This window comes from Thermobia domestica, chromosome 3 (genome assembly GCF_964235325.1).
Source record: "Thermobia domestica chromosome 3, izTheDome1.hap1.1, whole genome shotgun sequence".
Lineage (NCBI taxonomy): Eukaryota > Metazoa > Arthropoda > Insecta > Zygentoma > Lepismatidae > Thermobia > Thermobia domestica.
The window spans coordinates 150,552,427-150,568,804 of record NC_137456.1 but is presented as its reverse complement, the minus strand read 5'-3'; the positions used below and the strand labels follow the sequence as shown (position 1 = coordinate 150,568,804).

At 35.2% G+C, this 16,378-nt stretch overlaps 1 protein-coding gene across 2 annotated transcripts in view; it reads left to right on the top strand.

Moving 5' to 3' along the window:
* Positions 1 to 16,378, top strand: part of LOC145680809 (uncharacterized) — a 708,231-nt gene that overhangs the window by 681,458 nt on the left and 10,395 nt on the right. For both annotated transcript variants that reach the window (XM_081751880.1, XM_081751882.1), the window contains 2 exons: positions 7,478 to 7,600; positions 13,011 to 13,133. In XM_081751880.1, coding sequence (XP_081608006.1) covers positions 7,478 to 7,600; positions 13,011 to 13,133 — 246 coding nt within the window. The remainder of the gene's footprint in view (positions 1 to 7,477; positions 7,601 to 13,010; positions 13,134 to 16,378) is intronic.

The following is a 16,378-nucleotide window of genomic DNA, read 5'->3' as shown; positions in this document are numbered from 1 at the left end:
TATCATAGTGATAGTACCAGAAAACATCCAAAATGGGAATGACATATTGGAAATAAAATGAATGAATGCAGATGCATATAGTTCAAATCTTTATAACAGGTGAAGAAAACCTTCGTTTTTACGAAGAAAATAGAAGTATAAAAGAACACAAGATCCTAGAGAAGTGCGTAATAGTCCGACTGTGATTGAACTGCCCGTACATGGTACTGAGTGACTATGTTTTGTTTCTGACGCTATAAATACTTAAGATTTTTGATCGATCAAGTTAGGTTGTTAGTTAATAAAGAACATCAAATATCGTAACAATCGTAGGAATACTATAAATTGGAGCCTTTTTGCTTAAAAAAGCGTTATTTATAGAACCAAGAGAAGGAGTGCAACACGTGAAACACATGCTGACTGAATTGAAATAATTTTTATCTTACAAATCGCATACCACAAATTTGTGATTAACGTAATTATGTTTCTTTAGTGAAAGTTTGAAAGCATACCGGTGTTTGTGAACGCTGTGACGTTGTATAAAGGAATGGAAGAGTGCGTCTGAACCCAGAGAAATTTTACGACAGGTTTCGAGCCACGAACTATTAGAATTATACCTAGACGTTGTATGAATGAGCTCTTTACTGCCCTTGTTTGGTTCATTCGTACTGTGTATCATGGTCGTTTAACAAGAAATGTGGTTTATTGTTCTGCAAAATTCATGTGAATACACGGAATGTCTCCGCGACAGCGATGTGTGTTTGGAAGCAAAGTATAGAAAAATCTCATCTAACGACAAGCCAGCAATGATTCTATTAGTGTAAGTAATCACGGGATGACATACAACTTCTTAATATGCCCGTGCCAGAACATACAGTATAATTAATGGTGTTATCTTTACTTTATAACACTGTGAAATGAATATGGACGTGTGTGGGTCGATGGAGTCTGTTGAATGCTATACTGGCTACACGATTTCTTTTACGTTTTCTTCCATTAGATCAGAACTACTACAATGGATACATCGACATCGTGAAAGGTAATCGTGCTTCTCTGGGGATCCTGTTTTAAGTTGTCAAACAGTCATGGTAATTTTCTCTTGAAACATTATCACTGTTAGAACAATTTCCCAATGCAATATAACAGATTATTCCCAGGAATGAATGGAATGTATGTTTAATTCTCAATTATTAAATGCTGATGCATCGTCATTACATGCGAACTACACTTTTGGACTTGTAAATATAATTGATAAAGGAAACATAAACAAATATGTTAGTTCATTTTCGAGGAACTGCAATTTTTGTATAATATAACTTCTGCAAATAACGCCACCAATCAACATATTGCTGTGGTATTCAGGATATTTTATTTCTACAACTAAATTTTATATGGACAAGAGAAGAAACAGATATATATAAAGTTACTTTCTGTTGACGATTTGAGCTCGAATTCAATACGATTGAGCTGTCAGCAATTTCATCTGATACTCGAACGGGGAAAGAATAAGTACAAGTAGTAACAGATAGTGGGAGCATTTTAATTTGTTTATACAGCAGTCTGCAAAACAAGTAGTGAGTTACCGCGAACACTAAAGGGCTAAGAAACCATGGGTTAGAGAACAAATGTTGCAGAAAATGAGGGAAAAAGACCTGGAAACAGGTTATTAAGGAAGAGGGCAGAAAGTTGTAGAGGAAATTAAACTTGTTACTAAGGGAAACAGAAAGAGCAAGGAAAGATTTTTAAAAGTACGGGGACATAGAAGAATTAGAAAAAGGATGGAAATGTGAGGAAGTGTACAAAGAGATTAAATCTATGGAACTTGAAAAAACAAGGGGTTATTATGATGGCAGTGGAAAGTAAGAAAGGAAGATAGTGAGAGAAGGAAGTATTAGGAAGATGGAAAAATATGTTGAGGATTAATATAAGAATAGGGGCAGACCGTGAAACCTAGATGTTGAAGTCGAAAATGAAGTATGCAATGATGATAAAGGGTTTTGTATTCTTTGTGATGAATTTGGAAAAACTATATCAAGATTAGGAATAAAAAGGTGGCCGTAATATTTAATATAAAAATCGAATTAATTAAGAATATAGAACACAATCACAAGAAAAATTGTTTCGACTGTGCAATGATATATATGAAAGAGGATACTGGCCAAAAGACTTTTGAATACGATCATCATACCGATGTCTGAGAAATCTAATCCAGAAAGATGTGAGTATTATAGAACTATTAGTCTCCTATCTCATGCAAAAAGTTTTACATTGAATTCTGAACAGAATGTTGTATGTAAGAACAAATGTAAGGTTGAGGAGGAACAGTTCAAATTCAGGAGAGTCAAGGATACAATAAATGCAATTTGCTTATTACAAGAGATTGGTGAAAGGTTTATAGAAGAAGGAAAAGAGGTGTATGAGGTATTATTTGTCCTTGAAAAGGCATTTGAAAGCATGAATTGTGAATTGATGTTGGAAGTTCTAAAGAAAACTGTATTTGAATGAACAGATTGAAGACTCTTAAGAAACTTCTTTATGAACCAACAAGTAAGTGTGATAATCCAGGGAAATGTAAGACGAGAGTGCAGTTGGAAGCGGAGTGCGATAGAGATAATGTGTCTCGTCAACATTATTTATTATCTGAGATAGTGATAATAGCCTGCACAATGAAGACAGCATTTCGGTAGAAGGTAGTATGATTAGGTATATACGGTTCGTAGTTGATATGGCGCTAGATGCGGAGTAAGAGAAAAAAACAATAAGATGTTAGAAAACTTGAGGATGAGCTGCGAAGAATATGGAAAGAAAATAAATGTTAAAAGGACAAAGCCACTCTGATTGGGGCCTAGCGGTCTGTATCGGTATAGAAGTAGAAGATGAGAAAATAAAATAATTGAATACTTCTAAATAACTGTGTGGTATTATTACTGATTATATGAAATGTGAATATGAAATAAAACCAATGATAGGAATGGCGAACAAGTCTTTAGGAACAACAAAATGCTATTTTTAGGGCCTTGTATAAAGGTTTGCGAAAAGGACTCATGAAATGCTTCGTGTGGAGTATTCTACTCTATTTTGCGGAAACATGAACATTATGCAAAAATGATTACAATGACTAATGTTTCGTAATGTGGGTATAGAGATGAATGGAGAGAATAAACTGGTCGAGTGGAAAAGGAATGAAAGGGAGTTAGAACTGGTGGGAGAATTAAATAAGTTTAGATATTATTAAGAGAAGGAAGAGAAAATAGTTGGGGCATCATATAAGAATGTTATGAGAGACTTGCTAGAGGGTATGGTAGCAGAAGAGGAAAGGAGGGAGCGAAGAATTCTACAGTGAATGGACGACATCAAAACAAAAAATTCGTACTTGAAGGCGAAGAGGTTAGCGTAAGACCATGTTCCATGGAAGCTTCTCACAAGGGAACCTTCCGAAAATGATAGTTGCAGTGAAAGATGTGACCTATGCCAATTGAACGAGCTGTAACAGAGATGCTCATTCCCAAAAAATTAGCTGCCCATAGCAATAGGTCCAAGAAATATAAGGGGTGTAAGTTCGGGAAACAGCAAGGTTGGACAAGGGGGAAAAGTGCAAATTCCGCAAAAAAAAAAAGGGGGGGCACGGCAAAATACAATGCTGACAAGTGATGTATAGAAAGAGACTTGCCACAATAGGGAACAAATGAAGGCAACCGGTGGGGTTAACAGTGTTGCCAACTGCAAAGAAAAGTACATGTTTTGCAAAGAGCACTATATGAAATGAGTGCAATATTCAGTGTCAATCTGTCATGTAGAACATAAGATATGACGTGTATAATCAGTGGTACAATCTAACAATAGAAAATAGAAAAAACAGAAGTACGAAAAATACGGAAAAGACGAAGTTGGCCATAATGCGCCACATTTGATCACGAGCTGTGCATATTAGAATAAACAAAACAAGAAAGCACCAACTATGCAGGAAACCGACGTACCTAGAGTCCAAAAGAAAAACGAGTTCCAAAGTTGGCAGCACTGGCCATGAAAGTCCAGACAATTCTAATATAGTTAGACCACTCGCTTCACAAAAAGAAAATTCCGGCAACAGGCATGAGCCTTCGCATCATTTGTACATGCTCGTCCACATTGTACGTGCAATTGTTCGATGAGACAATGGTCCAAACAGAAGATACATTTGTAGTGAGCACAGCGGAATACTGCCAATCCGTCACACATGGTACAATGATCGCCTGTGAATGTCTCGAAACAGTACTCTAGAGGTGTCGAAACCTTTGGTGGCCTTTCTATCACATATACACACCTGTTGAAAGCAAACATAATCAAAGGCTTGATCTGCTGTGTGTTGCTGTCTGCAGTAGTATCACCGCCTATATGATATATCCAGAGTGTCCCACCTAACTCTGCGAGTGAAATAGTTTCAAAGCGAAAAAAATGTGACACATCCAGTTGTGCAGGAATGTACCCATGTCAACGGGCGACAAACTTCTGTAAGACGCAAGTGCCCCTAAGTCCCCCATCATAGGGTCCCAGGGGCCAACTTCAAATTTTCAAATAGCACCATCGGTCGAGTTATATTTCTTTCTATAAATCTTGGAATATGCAACAACGCATATTAGAAATATTTACTATATGGGATTTCAAAATGGCCGCCAAAATTTCTGCTCGGTGACAAGAACAACGTGCATTTTTGGCGGCCATTTTGAAACCCGTGCTTCATATAGCAAATGTATCTTATATGCGGTGTTGTATCTATCCAGAGAAATATCATCCGCCCCCTGTTCCCATTTGAAATGTTGCGGGTGACCCCTCGAGCCTTATGATGGGGGCCCTGGGGGACTTGCTTCTTACAAAGTTTTCTTGACCCTTGACATGAGTACATTCCTGTGCAATTGGATTTGCAACATCTCTTTTTGCTTCGCAGCAATTTGAGATCACAATGTTCGATGCCATGTTAAGACACAACTTATATTTGTGGCGGCCATTTTGAAAAACATGCTTTATATACCAAATGTTTCCTGTAGGTGTTGTTACACATTCCATGATCTATCGAGAGAGGTACCACTCGGTTCCTGTTGCCATTTGAAAGTTAAAGTTGGCTCCTGGGGCCCTATGATGGGGATCCTGATGGCACTTGCTTCTCACAGACTTTTGTCACAACCTGACATTGGTACATTCCTGCACAACTGGATCCGTCATATTTTTGTTCGTTTCGCAAATCTTTCAGGTCACAAAGTTTGGTGGGACACCCTGTATATTCCCACATACGACCCAACCATGACATAATGTTCACTACTTCTATTATCGGTTGTTGGCTCAAACCAACCATTTCATGTTCTCCGACTTGACATTGCCTCAATCACTCCAGCATTGATGCATTCCGAGTGATGCCTGTTGCCGGAATTTTCGTTTTGTGAAGCTAGTGGTCTAACTATATTAGACTTGTCTGGATGTTCATGGCCAGTGTTGCCAACTTTGGAACTAGTTTTTATTTTCGACTCTAGGTACGTCGGTTTCCTGCATAGTCGGTGCTTCTTGTTTTGTTCATTCTAATATGCACAGCTCGTGATCAAATGTGGCGCATTATGGCCAACTTCGTCTTTTCCGTATTTTTCGTATTTCTGTTTTTCTATTTTCTTTTGTTAGATTGTACCACTGATTATACACGTCATATCTTATGTTCTACATCACAGGTGTACATTGAATATTGCACTCACCTCATACAGTGCTCTTTGCAAAACATGTACTTTTCATTCCAGTTGGCAACACTGTTAACCCAACTGGTGGCCTTCATTTGTTCCCTATTGTAGCAAGTCTCTTTCTATACATCACTTGACAGCACTGTATTTTGCCGTGCCCCCCTTTTTTTTTGCGGAATTTGTACTTTTCCCCCCTTTTCCAACCTTGCTGTTTCCCGAACTTACACCCCTTATGTTTCTTGAACCTATTGCTATGGGCAGCTAAATTTTTGGGAATGAATATTTCTGTTACATCTCTTTCAATTGGCATAGGTCACATCTTTCACTGCAACTATCATTTTCGGAAGGTTCCCTTGTCAGTTACAGCAAGTGATCTGCCAATAATGGCAGAATATCTATGATGATGATGATGATGAAGAAAGTATTGTTATGTTGTACTATAATCTGTAATAAAAGTAAAATACCTTCTTAAATTTCACCCATTCTAACCATTTTAAAATCTTCCCTTGAAAATTTCCAATAAAAATGACTGTTTATCGAGCATAGATGGATCCTTTAAAAGCCGGCAACTATTGCATACTAGATTGATTAGCAGATTATTAGACCTGTTAAGTCATGCGTGGAACTAATAGACTACAGACATTGTGAGTTTGGCCCTGACTGATTTTGTGTTCCTGGCAGAAGTTCTAGGACTGGTCAGAATCATTCTCTGAAATAAACTGAAACGGAATGGAAGACAAGATTCTGGGATTTGTACTGGGGCTCCGAGAATATAAGGTTTGATTCCTGATAGACAAATTACTTAACTAATTGATGAAATATCAACAAGAGTTGGGGACGACGAGAAGCAAGAGCAACCGAGTGAATATGGCCAAGATGGTTTCCTAAACAACCTCAATTTTAAACTTTAACTAATCATCAATCCCAATCACCAGAGAATTGTGCCTGCCATTTTACTTCATGTCTAGAAGGAATCCTGCTGTTCACAGCTAGAAAATCACAAGGGAATACACCGTCTGATCTTAATACACATCCTTCTCCGCCTACTCCCTTAACTTCAAACTGACAGCGTCTTGTATGAGTTGGGGGTTCTACACCTACATGTCTGTGACGGCTCTCTATTCTCTCGGCCTCTAACAGTATTCTTTAATAAGTAAAGCTCGATAAAGAAATTACAGTTTGCTTGACAGAGAACGCGAAAGATAATTTTCAGGAAAGGAACATGAAGCATACATTAGTTACATTAAAGTAGCCTTGCTTTTTGAACATTCAGCTACAGCCATAAAAATAATTCAATTTTAAGTAAAAATGCGTACTTCTATAGTTTCTAGATACATGCAAATCTATAATGATGATAGATATATGGCAGCTCTGAAAACCTCAATTTAAAATTCTTTCAATAGGAGTTTTGCGTTCCTTTCAGCACACAGGCTACAGGAGATGTAGACCTATTGGGAATCGAAGAACATGAACTCATATCGGAAGTCGAAATGTGCCCACATTTCCGTACAGTAAAAGCGCACGTAAACACATACGTACGGAAGAATTTACTAGAGAAAATGTTGCATTTGCATGACTGTTTTGAAGAAGAAAACAAGGTTCGTAACATATAGTTGCCTCTTGTGTTTTAGTCAAACCTTTATATTTATAGATTTATGTACATTCATAATTTTCCTGAGCATCTTCACAAAACAGCTGTATAAATCAAACTTATAATATATATTCGACATTTCTGCATTATATTGATCAAATTTCTCTTAATGCATCTTGTCACTACGAAATATTTTTTCTTTTACTAGCAAATCGTACATGTGGACCGAATGAATTTAGATGTAATTCTGGACAATGTATTTCAAATTCATTTGTGTGTGATGGGGGAGACGATTGCCGCGATGGAAGTGATGAAAAAAGTATCATTTGTGGTAAGTTCACCAATCATTTTTTATGTTTTTATACGAGTAGAATGTCGGTTCTCCTGAGAGAACACGACAAGAATTCCGCAGATATTTGAAACATGTACAAATGCAATTGTTACGATACACGTAATAATAAATTCCAGCTCATCTGTGATGTTTTCTCTGAATGACTGATCCTAACATATACATTATTATTTACTGCTAAACGAACAGCAGTTTAATTTGTCCTTGAACGTAAGTGTTAGTTTTCCTACATCCTATCCTTATCTACAAAATACTTGCAAGACATCATTATAGGCGACAATTCAGAGTGTCTACGGTAAACACACTCTCGTTCAAGATGTTATTGTGAGCTAGAGCAAAGAGTTGTGAAGTAATATCTAGTGAATGGTTAGGCATGTCTGTGTTCGGGGAAACATGTCTGCAGACAGAGCAGCAAAAACATTGGTACCCTGGTTCATTCTTCCCCTTGGTTCGATGTTTTTAGCTGTTTTGTCAAAAAACGGGCTACCATCACAAAACATATAGAAACCAGTCCAACAAAAATAGGCAACTTGGTTAAAACACTATTTTGGCAATAGATACAAATTGTCTCGCAATAGTTAGGGAGATATATTATCTAAGTATCGGAAACTCTAATCTCGCACATTATTACCATTTATTGCTTGCTCCCAACTCTCCATATTGTAGTGAAGATTGAAGATGGAACTTCTTCTTTACATTGGTTACATTTATATTTTTTTATTTATTTTCTATTATATTTATTCTCGTCATTTTTTGTTACCTGAGTTTGTAATTTCTTAATGTGATAATTATTTACGGTTAATGATATTTATATTTATCTTTTTCATTCGTTCTTATTCTCTTATAAATAATGTAATCGATTACTATGTTAATGACTGTTGGTCTTTAATAATTAGCTGATTCGTCTTATGCCATTCTGACAATAGTGGCACAAACCACCGTTGAAATATTCTTTAAACTCCAATCAGTGAACGTATTTTGACTCTTGAGTTGGAACATTTTTAAGACATCGTTACTTTGAATACAGCTGATGCTTTACCAAGGTGCAAGAGTATGTGCTCTAAGATTTGTAGAATTTTCTTAGGATAGGGATCATAAAACTAGAATCTTGAACATTCTTTTCTTCTATTAAATTTCCCTAATGTTCATCATTTTCCATAAAGAATAACTGCATTGATTGCGCTGTTTGCTGCTGATTTTTATAAGTTCATCTTATTGTATCTTCTAAAACAGTAAACCAAATATGCTAGGTTCCAGCGTACAATCCAACCTTCGCAATCGGTAAAAAATGTGCAGATATTTTTATTCTTTTAAGTGTAATAATACATGTTGAAATGTCACATGCCTTGAAACATGTAGTGATACAGTAGTTCTAAACTGTGTATTCATCTGTGCATATGTTGATTTGGTTACGTACATTTCTAAGTAAAGAATATTTCCACTGAAAAGGAAGAGAGCGAACTTAGCTCTCACATTTATAATGGAACATAAAAGACAAAAGAAAAAGAGAGGAAGAAGAGTATTTAAGACAGATAAGAAATCATTGTTTTGGAAATTCAAGTATAACTCTTAGGAGCTTGGCAAGTGTGTTCATGTTAGCTCAATGATAAAACGTTGACTGCTAATCGTAATATAGAAAGTTTGGTTCCCGTTTCGAACACAGTTTTCGTATTTAGTAATAAATTCCTAAATGCATGAATAATTATATAAAATATTTACATAAAATAAACCAGTTTTAAATATTCATACAACCATTTCAAGACATAATCAATTACTACTTTGAAAATACAATTTCTGATACCTAGTGGATGATGACAGGACGTCAATATATTATGTGTGAATATTAAACATAAATTACGTTAAATTTGTAATGGCAATTTATAAGCGTGTGTTATGTAAGTTTTCCTCATACTCATCATGATTACAGCATGGGATTTACGTTCTCAAAAATAGTATTATAATCGCTAAATACGAGACATTTGCATCTGGCGTTTATTAATACACTGCTAAAGTTGTGTATTATTATATATGTACTTTATTCGTCTAAGGCATTATAACAGTTATGCAGAGAAAAATAACCATTTATTTATGATTTGGGTAAAATGGCTTCTTCTTCTCTGCTGAAATTATAAGCATTTCTCCTCATACTTTAGGCGAGAGACTGAAACATAGTAATAGTATTTAGTTAAACATTTCCAGCGTTAAGTTTGCTGACATATCCTGTATAAGAACTAGCGATGGTTAAACAGGTAACATTAGTAAGTCATTAATCCATTTCCTAAAGTTCATAATATCTAAATTTTGTAGTTTAAGAACTTTTCAATTATAGAAAGCAAAAATTCCGTACTCAAACTTTGAGACAGGACATAAATGTTGACACAATTGTAGGAAATAAACTATATAAACCCACACTTTCGCTATTTAAGTACTGGAAGTATAATCGAATTTTTCATTACCTTTCGTTGTGCAAGTGTTTTCAAACATTTGCTACATCGAGACTCTTGGGTTGAGGAATATCCCAAACCTACTACAACATTTTCAACGGATGATATGAGTATCATTGCCATAAAACATCAAATTATGTCTCGTTTCTTCGGAATAGAGTTGTAAGTATCTTCATATTAGTTAACTGGTAAAGTGCTGCATACCCCATCCCTAGGTCTTGAGTTCAAATCTAAGATAGGCATTTATTTATTAGTATAATTGCACAAAAAATGATACAAGAAGGAGTTGCTACGACAAATATTTTCATAAATATTTAGATAGGCATAACAAGTGTTATTTTGAGAGTTGGGGTGAAAAGGAAGAGAGCTGAAAAAGAAGAGAGAACAATATTGGCATGTATTGAGCAAGATCTTGCTGAGATTGAATGACATCATGAGCCCAAAGTACTCATACTGATGGCACCTGGCTGTACTGAGTACATCCAGAAGACCTTGAATTCTATAAAGTAATCCTGCAGTCCATCTTTAAATCTAACCATAATATGGAATAGATACATGACTATAGCGGTTGAAGCAGTCATATATCTAGAGTCATATCGGGTGTCTCTCAGACGATACACAAATTGTCATTTATTCGAGGGTGTAGAGGGACTACGATTTCCCAGTTGTAATCCACATTTCATTGTACAAGAGCGAGACGGGAAATTTTGTTTTCTGCCTGAGAGTTTTTTCTTCAACATTATTGCCACATAACTCAGCATGAATAAGACTTTGGATTGCTGTCTGCATACTACCAGGAATTCGAGAAGCTTTTCTTAGCTGTTTAGGTGTCCTTAATGGGTCTTAGTGTATAGAAAATGCATATGGTCATCGTTTCTTAAATTTACATTATCCGCTTCGGTGCACACTTAAGGACGCCCAGGATATCATAAATTTACATAATGACCTTTAGTGCTATATTGCCAAATTCATCTCCTGGCTGTAGTGGTTTGGACACCCATTCATTAGCTAGCTTTTATTACAATATATCCCTCCAACTCCCATAAGGCAAGTAGAGGTCTACGACCGTCCATGGTTAGCAATGGTTTGAGCTTTGAGCAACAAAGGAACAAGTAACAGATGGTACTTCAGGACAGGCTCCTTGAAACGAACGATTTGGTCAACACTTGTGAAAGGAATCTTAAAATGGCTCAATTAATATAAGAAGACGAAATAGGTTTTAGAAATGAATTTTTGTATATAAGAAAAAATGTTTTTTTAAGAAAGTGAATTCTTATAATGCCTTTGGAAGTATAAAACATATATTCTGGATATAAACCTAGATATACCATGTATATGCTTGTTTTGTCACTAAAACAACAGACGAAAATTAATATCATTCTACACACAAGCAGTAAGATTGTTTTATTCTCACTAACCTAAACCAACCTAATTTTTCTAATCTAAAATCACTACTGTATAATGGCCTACTTAGTATAACTCAATGTGCTTTTCTTAGAAAAAGACGAATTTTCCTTATATTTCTTTGGTTGTAAAGAGAACACATAATTGAAGGCATTGCTTTCTAAAATAGTACCATACAGGTATACGTTCAAGTCCTAGTCTCGTTATGTAATTTTTCCCAATAGTCAATAAATGAAAAAGATATTGAGTCTGCAAGAAGCAAAGCAAGCTGTCTTTTATATTTCTTCAAAGTGAGCATGACTTTGGTAAACCATCTAAAAGGACTTCAAAGGTAGTGAAGAAGTGCTATTTGGGAATACGACTGAATACGTTTTTCAGACACCACTAGTGTGGATTTCCTTTTTTCTAATGCTGACGAAAGGAATTATAACAGAATCCTACCAGAGAAAGAAGTATTTCCAGTGTAGTATAACGGTTAATCTGTTGGAGTTTTAATCAGTAGATCAAGATAAGATTTCAGGTAAACTACAGTTTGATTTTATTTAAAATTATTATTATCGGAAACATGTCTTTACTAAGTAATGAAAACCATGGATATTCGAAAGATTTACATGCTGTCGATAGTTGTGATGTCTTGCATTGAGACGTTTAATAGTTTGCAAAAAATCGCTTCTCTCTATCTCTTAGCGTTTTCGTTCCATGGCAATGAAAATTGAAGCCGTAAATGACTAATTTGAAATAATCTGGTTTCAAAACATGTTAATGAAGGACATGGAACCTATCCTTGGGCGCTGAATCTATTGCAAAAAACCACATCTTTATATCTCTTACCAATGTTGATCAGATACTTGTTGACAGATGGACGGACAAAAGACTTTTGACACTTAACCACAGCATAGCTTGGAAGTCTAAAAGGTTCAAGTCGAGACCAAAATATAGAGGGAATATCGGGGAAAATGACATAGCGGTTTCTTTACCGTAAGTAGTAGTGCATATGGAATGCGTCCCAGCTATGCGTTTCTGATTCTTTAGTTTTAATTTTTTGAAATCCGCATAAATGAATTTTGTGCTGTACTTCGAATCTAACCATGTTTCCGTGACGATTCCACATCAACTGGTTCATGAATGGAGTATATGGTTAACATAATCACTACGATTCTTTACTTGATTTTAATGATATAATTTATTCTCGAGTTATGATTTTTTATTTTATCTTTCTTGTATACTTTTCGGCGAAACTTAGTTCCTAAATCAGAGAATTGCGCAGCGATGTTAGTCAGTATTTGTAAAGGTTTCTTCTAAGAGTGTGTCCTAGTGTTCAGGTGTTGTTTTGAAGCATCCTGTTATTGAAGAGAATAATTTGGTGAGTTTACAGATGGGTGTGAATAACGCATGACTGAAAATTGTTCTACTTTCAAATTAGTTACAAGAAACAATTTTGTTACATAACTTATCTTAATACATTTTCGAAATCGTTGCATAATATAACATAAATACTTTTAATCAATAGCTCTCAATGTGAAATACATTCTATTTATTAATAGGCAACCAAACATGTCAACCAGATAAGTTTCGATGCGATTCAGAAAGATGTATATCAAACATTTGGGTATGTGATGGCGTAGATGACTGCGGTGATGGAAGTGATGAAATTCAAACTGTCTGCGGTAAGTTCAGGCATTGTTTTCTTTATTATTCATGAGTAAGAAATAGCTCCACGTATTATTATGGATAACATTTTGCGTTGCTCCCTCTTTTACTTAGATACAACATTGGTCTCACTAGATTTAAAGAGATTGTATAGCGACCTTAATTAACCACTCTCCTTTTTCCTTTCCTTTCAGGTCAAACATTAAAAACGCTGGAAGACATGTTTATTTGAACTGCTCGGACGAAAATAATGATATGTCATATTTTTTTTATTTTTGAGTAATCTGGAAAAGTACGTAGGTTGACCATTCCAAAGTAATTCAACGCATTGGTACATACCAAGCAAACCTCCCAGGCAATCTGCTACTATATTACAGATTATTAAACTTACTGCATTCTCTTCGTAGTTGGTAAGGTTGTAGTGACTCAGTGGTATAATACTTACCTCTGGTGTGCAGAATCTCTGACTTGTAACTGGCCCAAGTAAGTATACAGTAGACAGCATCTTGCCGGTGAGTTTCCTCTGGATGTTCCCGTTTCCTCCCACATTCTCATATAACAAATTTTCTCATCATTATTCGCTTGCTTTAATCATTCGTCTTCCCTAGTCTGAGGGATATAATTGTGGGATGTTAAATGTATATATTTCATTTATTAAATTTCTTTTGTGGTTCAATCACAACTCACTCCGCCTAATAGCTCACTTTCACCGAAAATGCCATTTACCATTATGTTTGCCCGAGCCGCTCATTTGTTCTAAGTGAAAAACCTAATGTCAAATTTCATGTTTCTATGCTTAAGAAATTTCAAGATATGAACATATTAAGATTATATTTCTAACCCCACTTCTTTTCCGTTTCACCTTTTTTCTTTCCTTCCATTTCAAATAGAAAACATGTTGAAACACTTGTTCAATAAAGAATAAACAGTAAATGTCATATCTCTAAACTTAAGGGATATCTATACAATCAACAGCAAAAGAATCTCCCATCTGGTTGCTATAACTCTTAAGTCTGGTGCAGTACTTCTGCTGGTATCACAAACGTGTTAACATATGTAAGGCAACATACGCGTAAATTTTCAATTACAAAACTAGCAAGCCTATTGACCATTAAAACCGGCCTTTACTGTTCAAGTAATTGAGGAAAAAATTCTCCACACTGAAATTAATCTCTGTCGTTTGGAGCATGTGGTTCAACGAGTACCATACATTAAATATTATAATTTGTTGTGTGTATATTATATACTTTCACTACATACTGCATATGAGAAGAAAGAAGGAAAATATTGATAATACGTGAGTTAGAAAATGCTGTTAATAAACTTAAGATATCAGACCTAGAAATATTGAGGGACAAATTTTTAAATTTCTCTCTCCAGCCATTGCCCTACTCCAGTTCCCAATCAGTTCAACATTATTTTCATTATCCTCAAGAGAAGATCGTTCTTATCACATTAAGTATGGATTTGAATTAAAAATGAACCATTTAGAATCTTCGGATGTGCCGAGAATCAAATCCAGACCTTCTGCTTACAAATCTAATTCTTTAACTATTTTCTACTCTAATCATTCATTTTTTGGGCCAGTTATTTAAAATCATTTCATATAATTCTAGACAATTCACTAAGAACTTATGAAACAATTTAAGTAATTTTTTCATTAGTTGAGTTAGTTAATATCCTTTGTCAAATTGTTTGTTGCAATTCTCTTATTGTTTTATTATTAATTACAATCATAGCAAACTCTAACATCACGTATATGATGTAGAAGAACATTGAATTGCTCACAAAGTACGTTTATACACTGTAAGGTATCTAATTTCCAATTATTTGAGCACAGTCAGTCGTATGAAAGCCTAGTGTGGAACAGAAAACCACTTTACACAGAATAAATTTAAAGTATCGTACAAAATAGCAAACCAGTTTAGGTAAATAGTTTGTCAACTATGAGCTCGTGCGTTCAAGTCCTGGAGTAGGTCAGTATTACTTTTTAGTGGCTCCTAACCTACTTGGAGACTGGGAACATTGCTTTCAATAATCCTTTACCAACTCTTTTCAAAGTTGATTAGGGAACAATATTATAAGAATTGCAATTGCAAATGTCAGCCAAAAACAGAATATTTCTCGTAAGTATCTTCAATATTCTACTATTATTCTCTCGAGCACATACAATCAGGATTCAATTCTCGATAAAATCTCATGTGGTTCGGGTTCCAAGTTGAGTTGTGGGTCCATGTCTCGGGTAGACGTGCTGCTGAAAGGATACTGAATTTTAATTTGCTAATTATTGTCCTCTGGGTCGTAAGATAAAACCATTCTAAAATATGTTACTAAAAAATAGAATAGTTCATTTCATTCTTGTTACACATTTTGAAGTGGCAAAATCTTAATTTTCGTAGAAACATTTACGCTGTTCCGCGTATAATGCGTAGAAACATTTACCGTGTATAATACCAACTTCAGTGGCTGAAAGGTGCTCGAATATTGTTTTGTATTGCACTTTTAACTCCCCGCTTATATATATATAAATTTTTAAAATGTAATAAATGTCTTCTTAATTTTGACTTTCAAATGATCTACTTTTGAGACTAAACATATATTACCTAATTCTAACTTACGTAAACTCGATATAACCCTTAATTTTTAATGACGCACTGATCCATATTTGTCACTGTATTAACTTGATTAATTAATTTACCGGGATTTGATGAGAGTATCCAATACTATTTTATATATATATATGTTTAGTCTCAAAAGTAGATCATTTGAAAGTCAAAATTAAGAAGACATTTATTACATTTTAAAAATTACATTACGAATCCACTTATGCGTTAGTTATTCTATGGCGTTCCGCTATTGTTCCGGGAACACTGTAATCTCGTGGCTTTATAACTTTAATTATTTCTTGTAAAAGATATCGAAACGTGGTTTAAAGGAATTCGATTCAAACTAACATAATACCGTTCAGGATATTTGTAGACAAGCTTGCGGGACATTTCATGCACTTCAGCACCTTCACGAACTGTATTGAGAGCTTTAACTCACCTGGAAATTATAAAAAGTCTCACTCCATCCATAGACCACCATTCTAAAACCAACACCTTCCCTCAGTAGAGAGGTGGTTTAAGAAACTGTTGTGACGTTTGTCACGATTAAATCATTGCCTTGATTGCTTACTATTGTCATTCAGATCTGTTTCTCATCTGAAGCAGTGTGATGCTGAAAACGCTTCTGGTTATTCGTTGTATTTAGAGAACTGCAC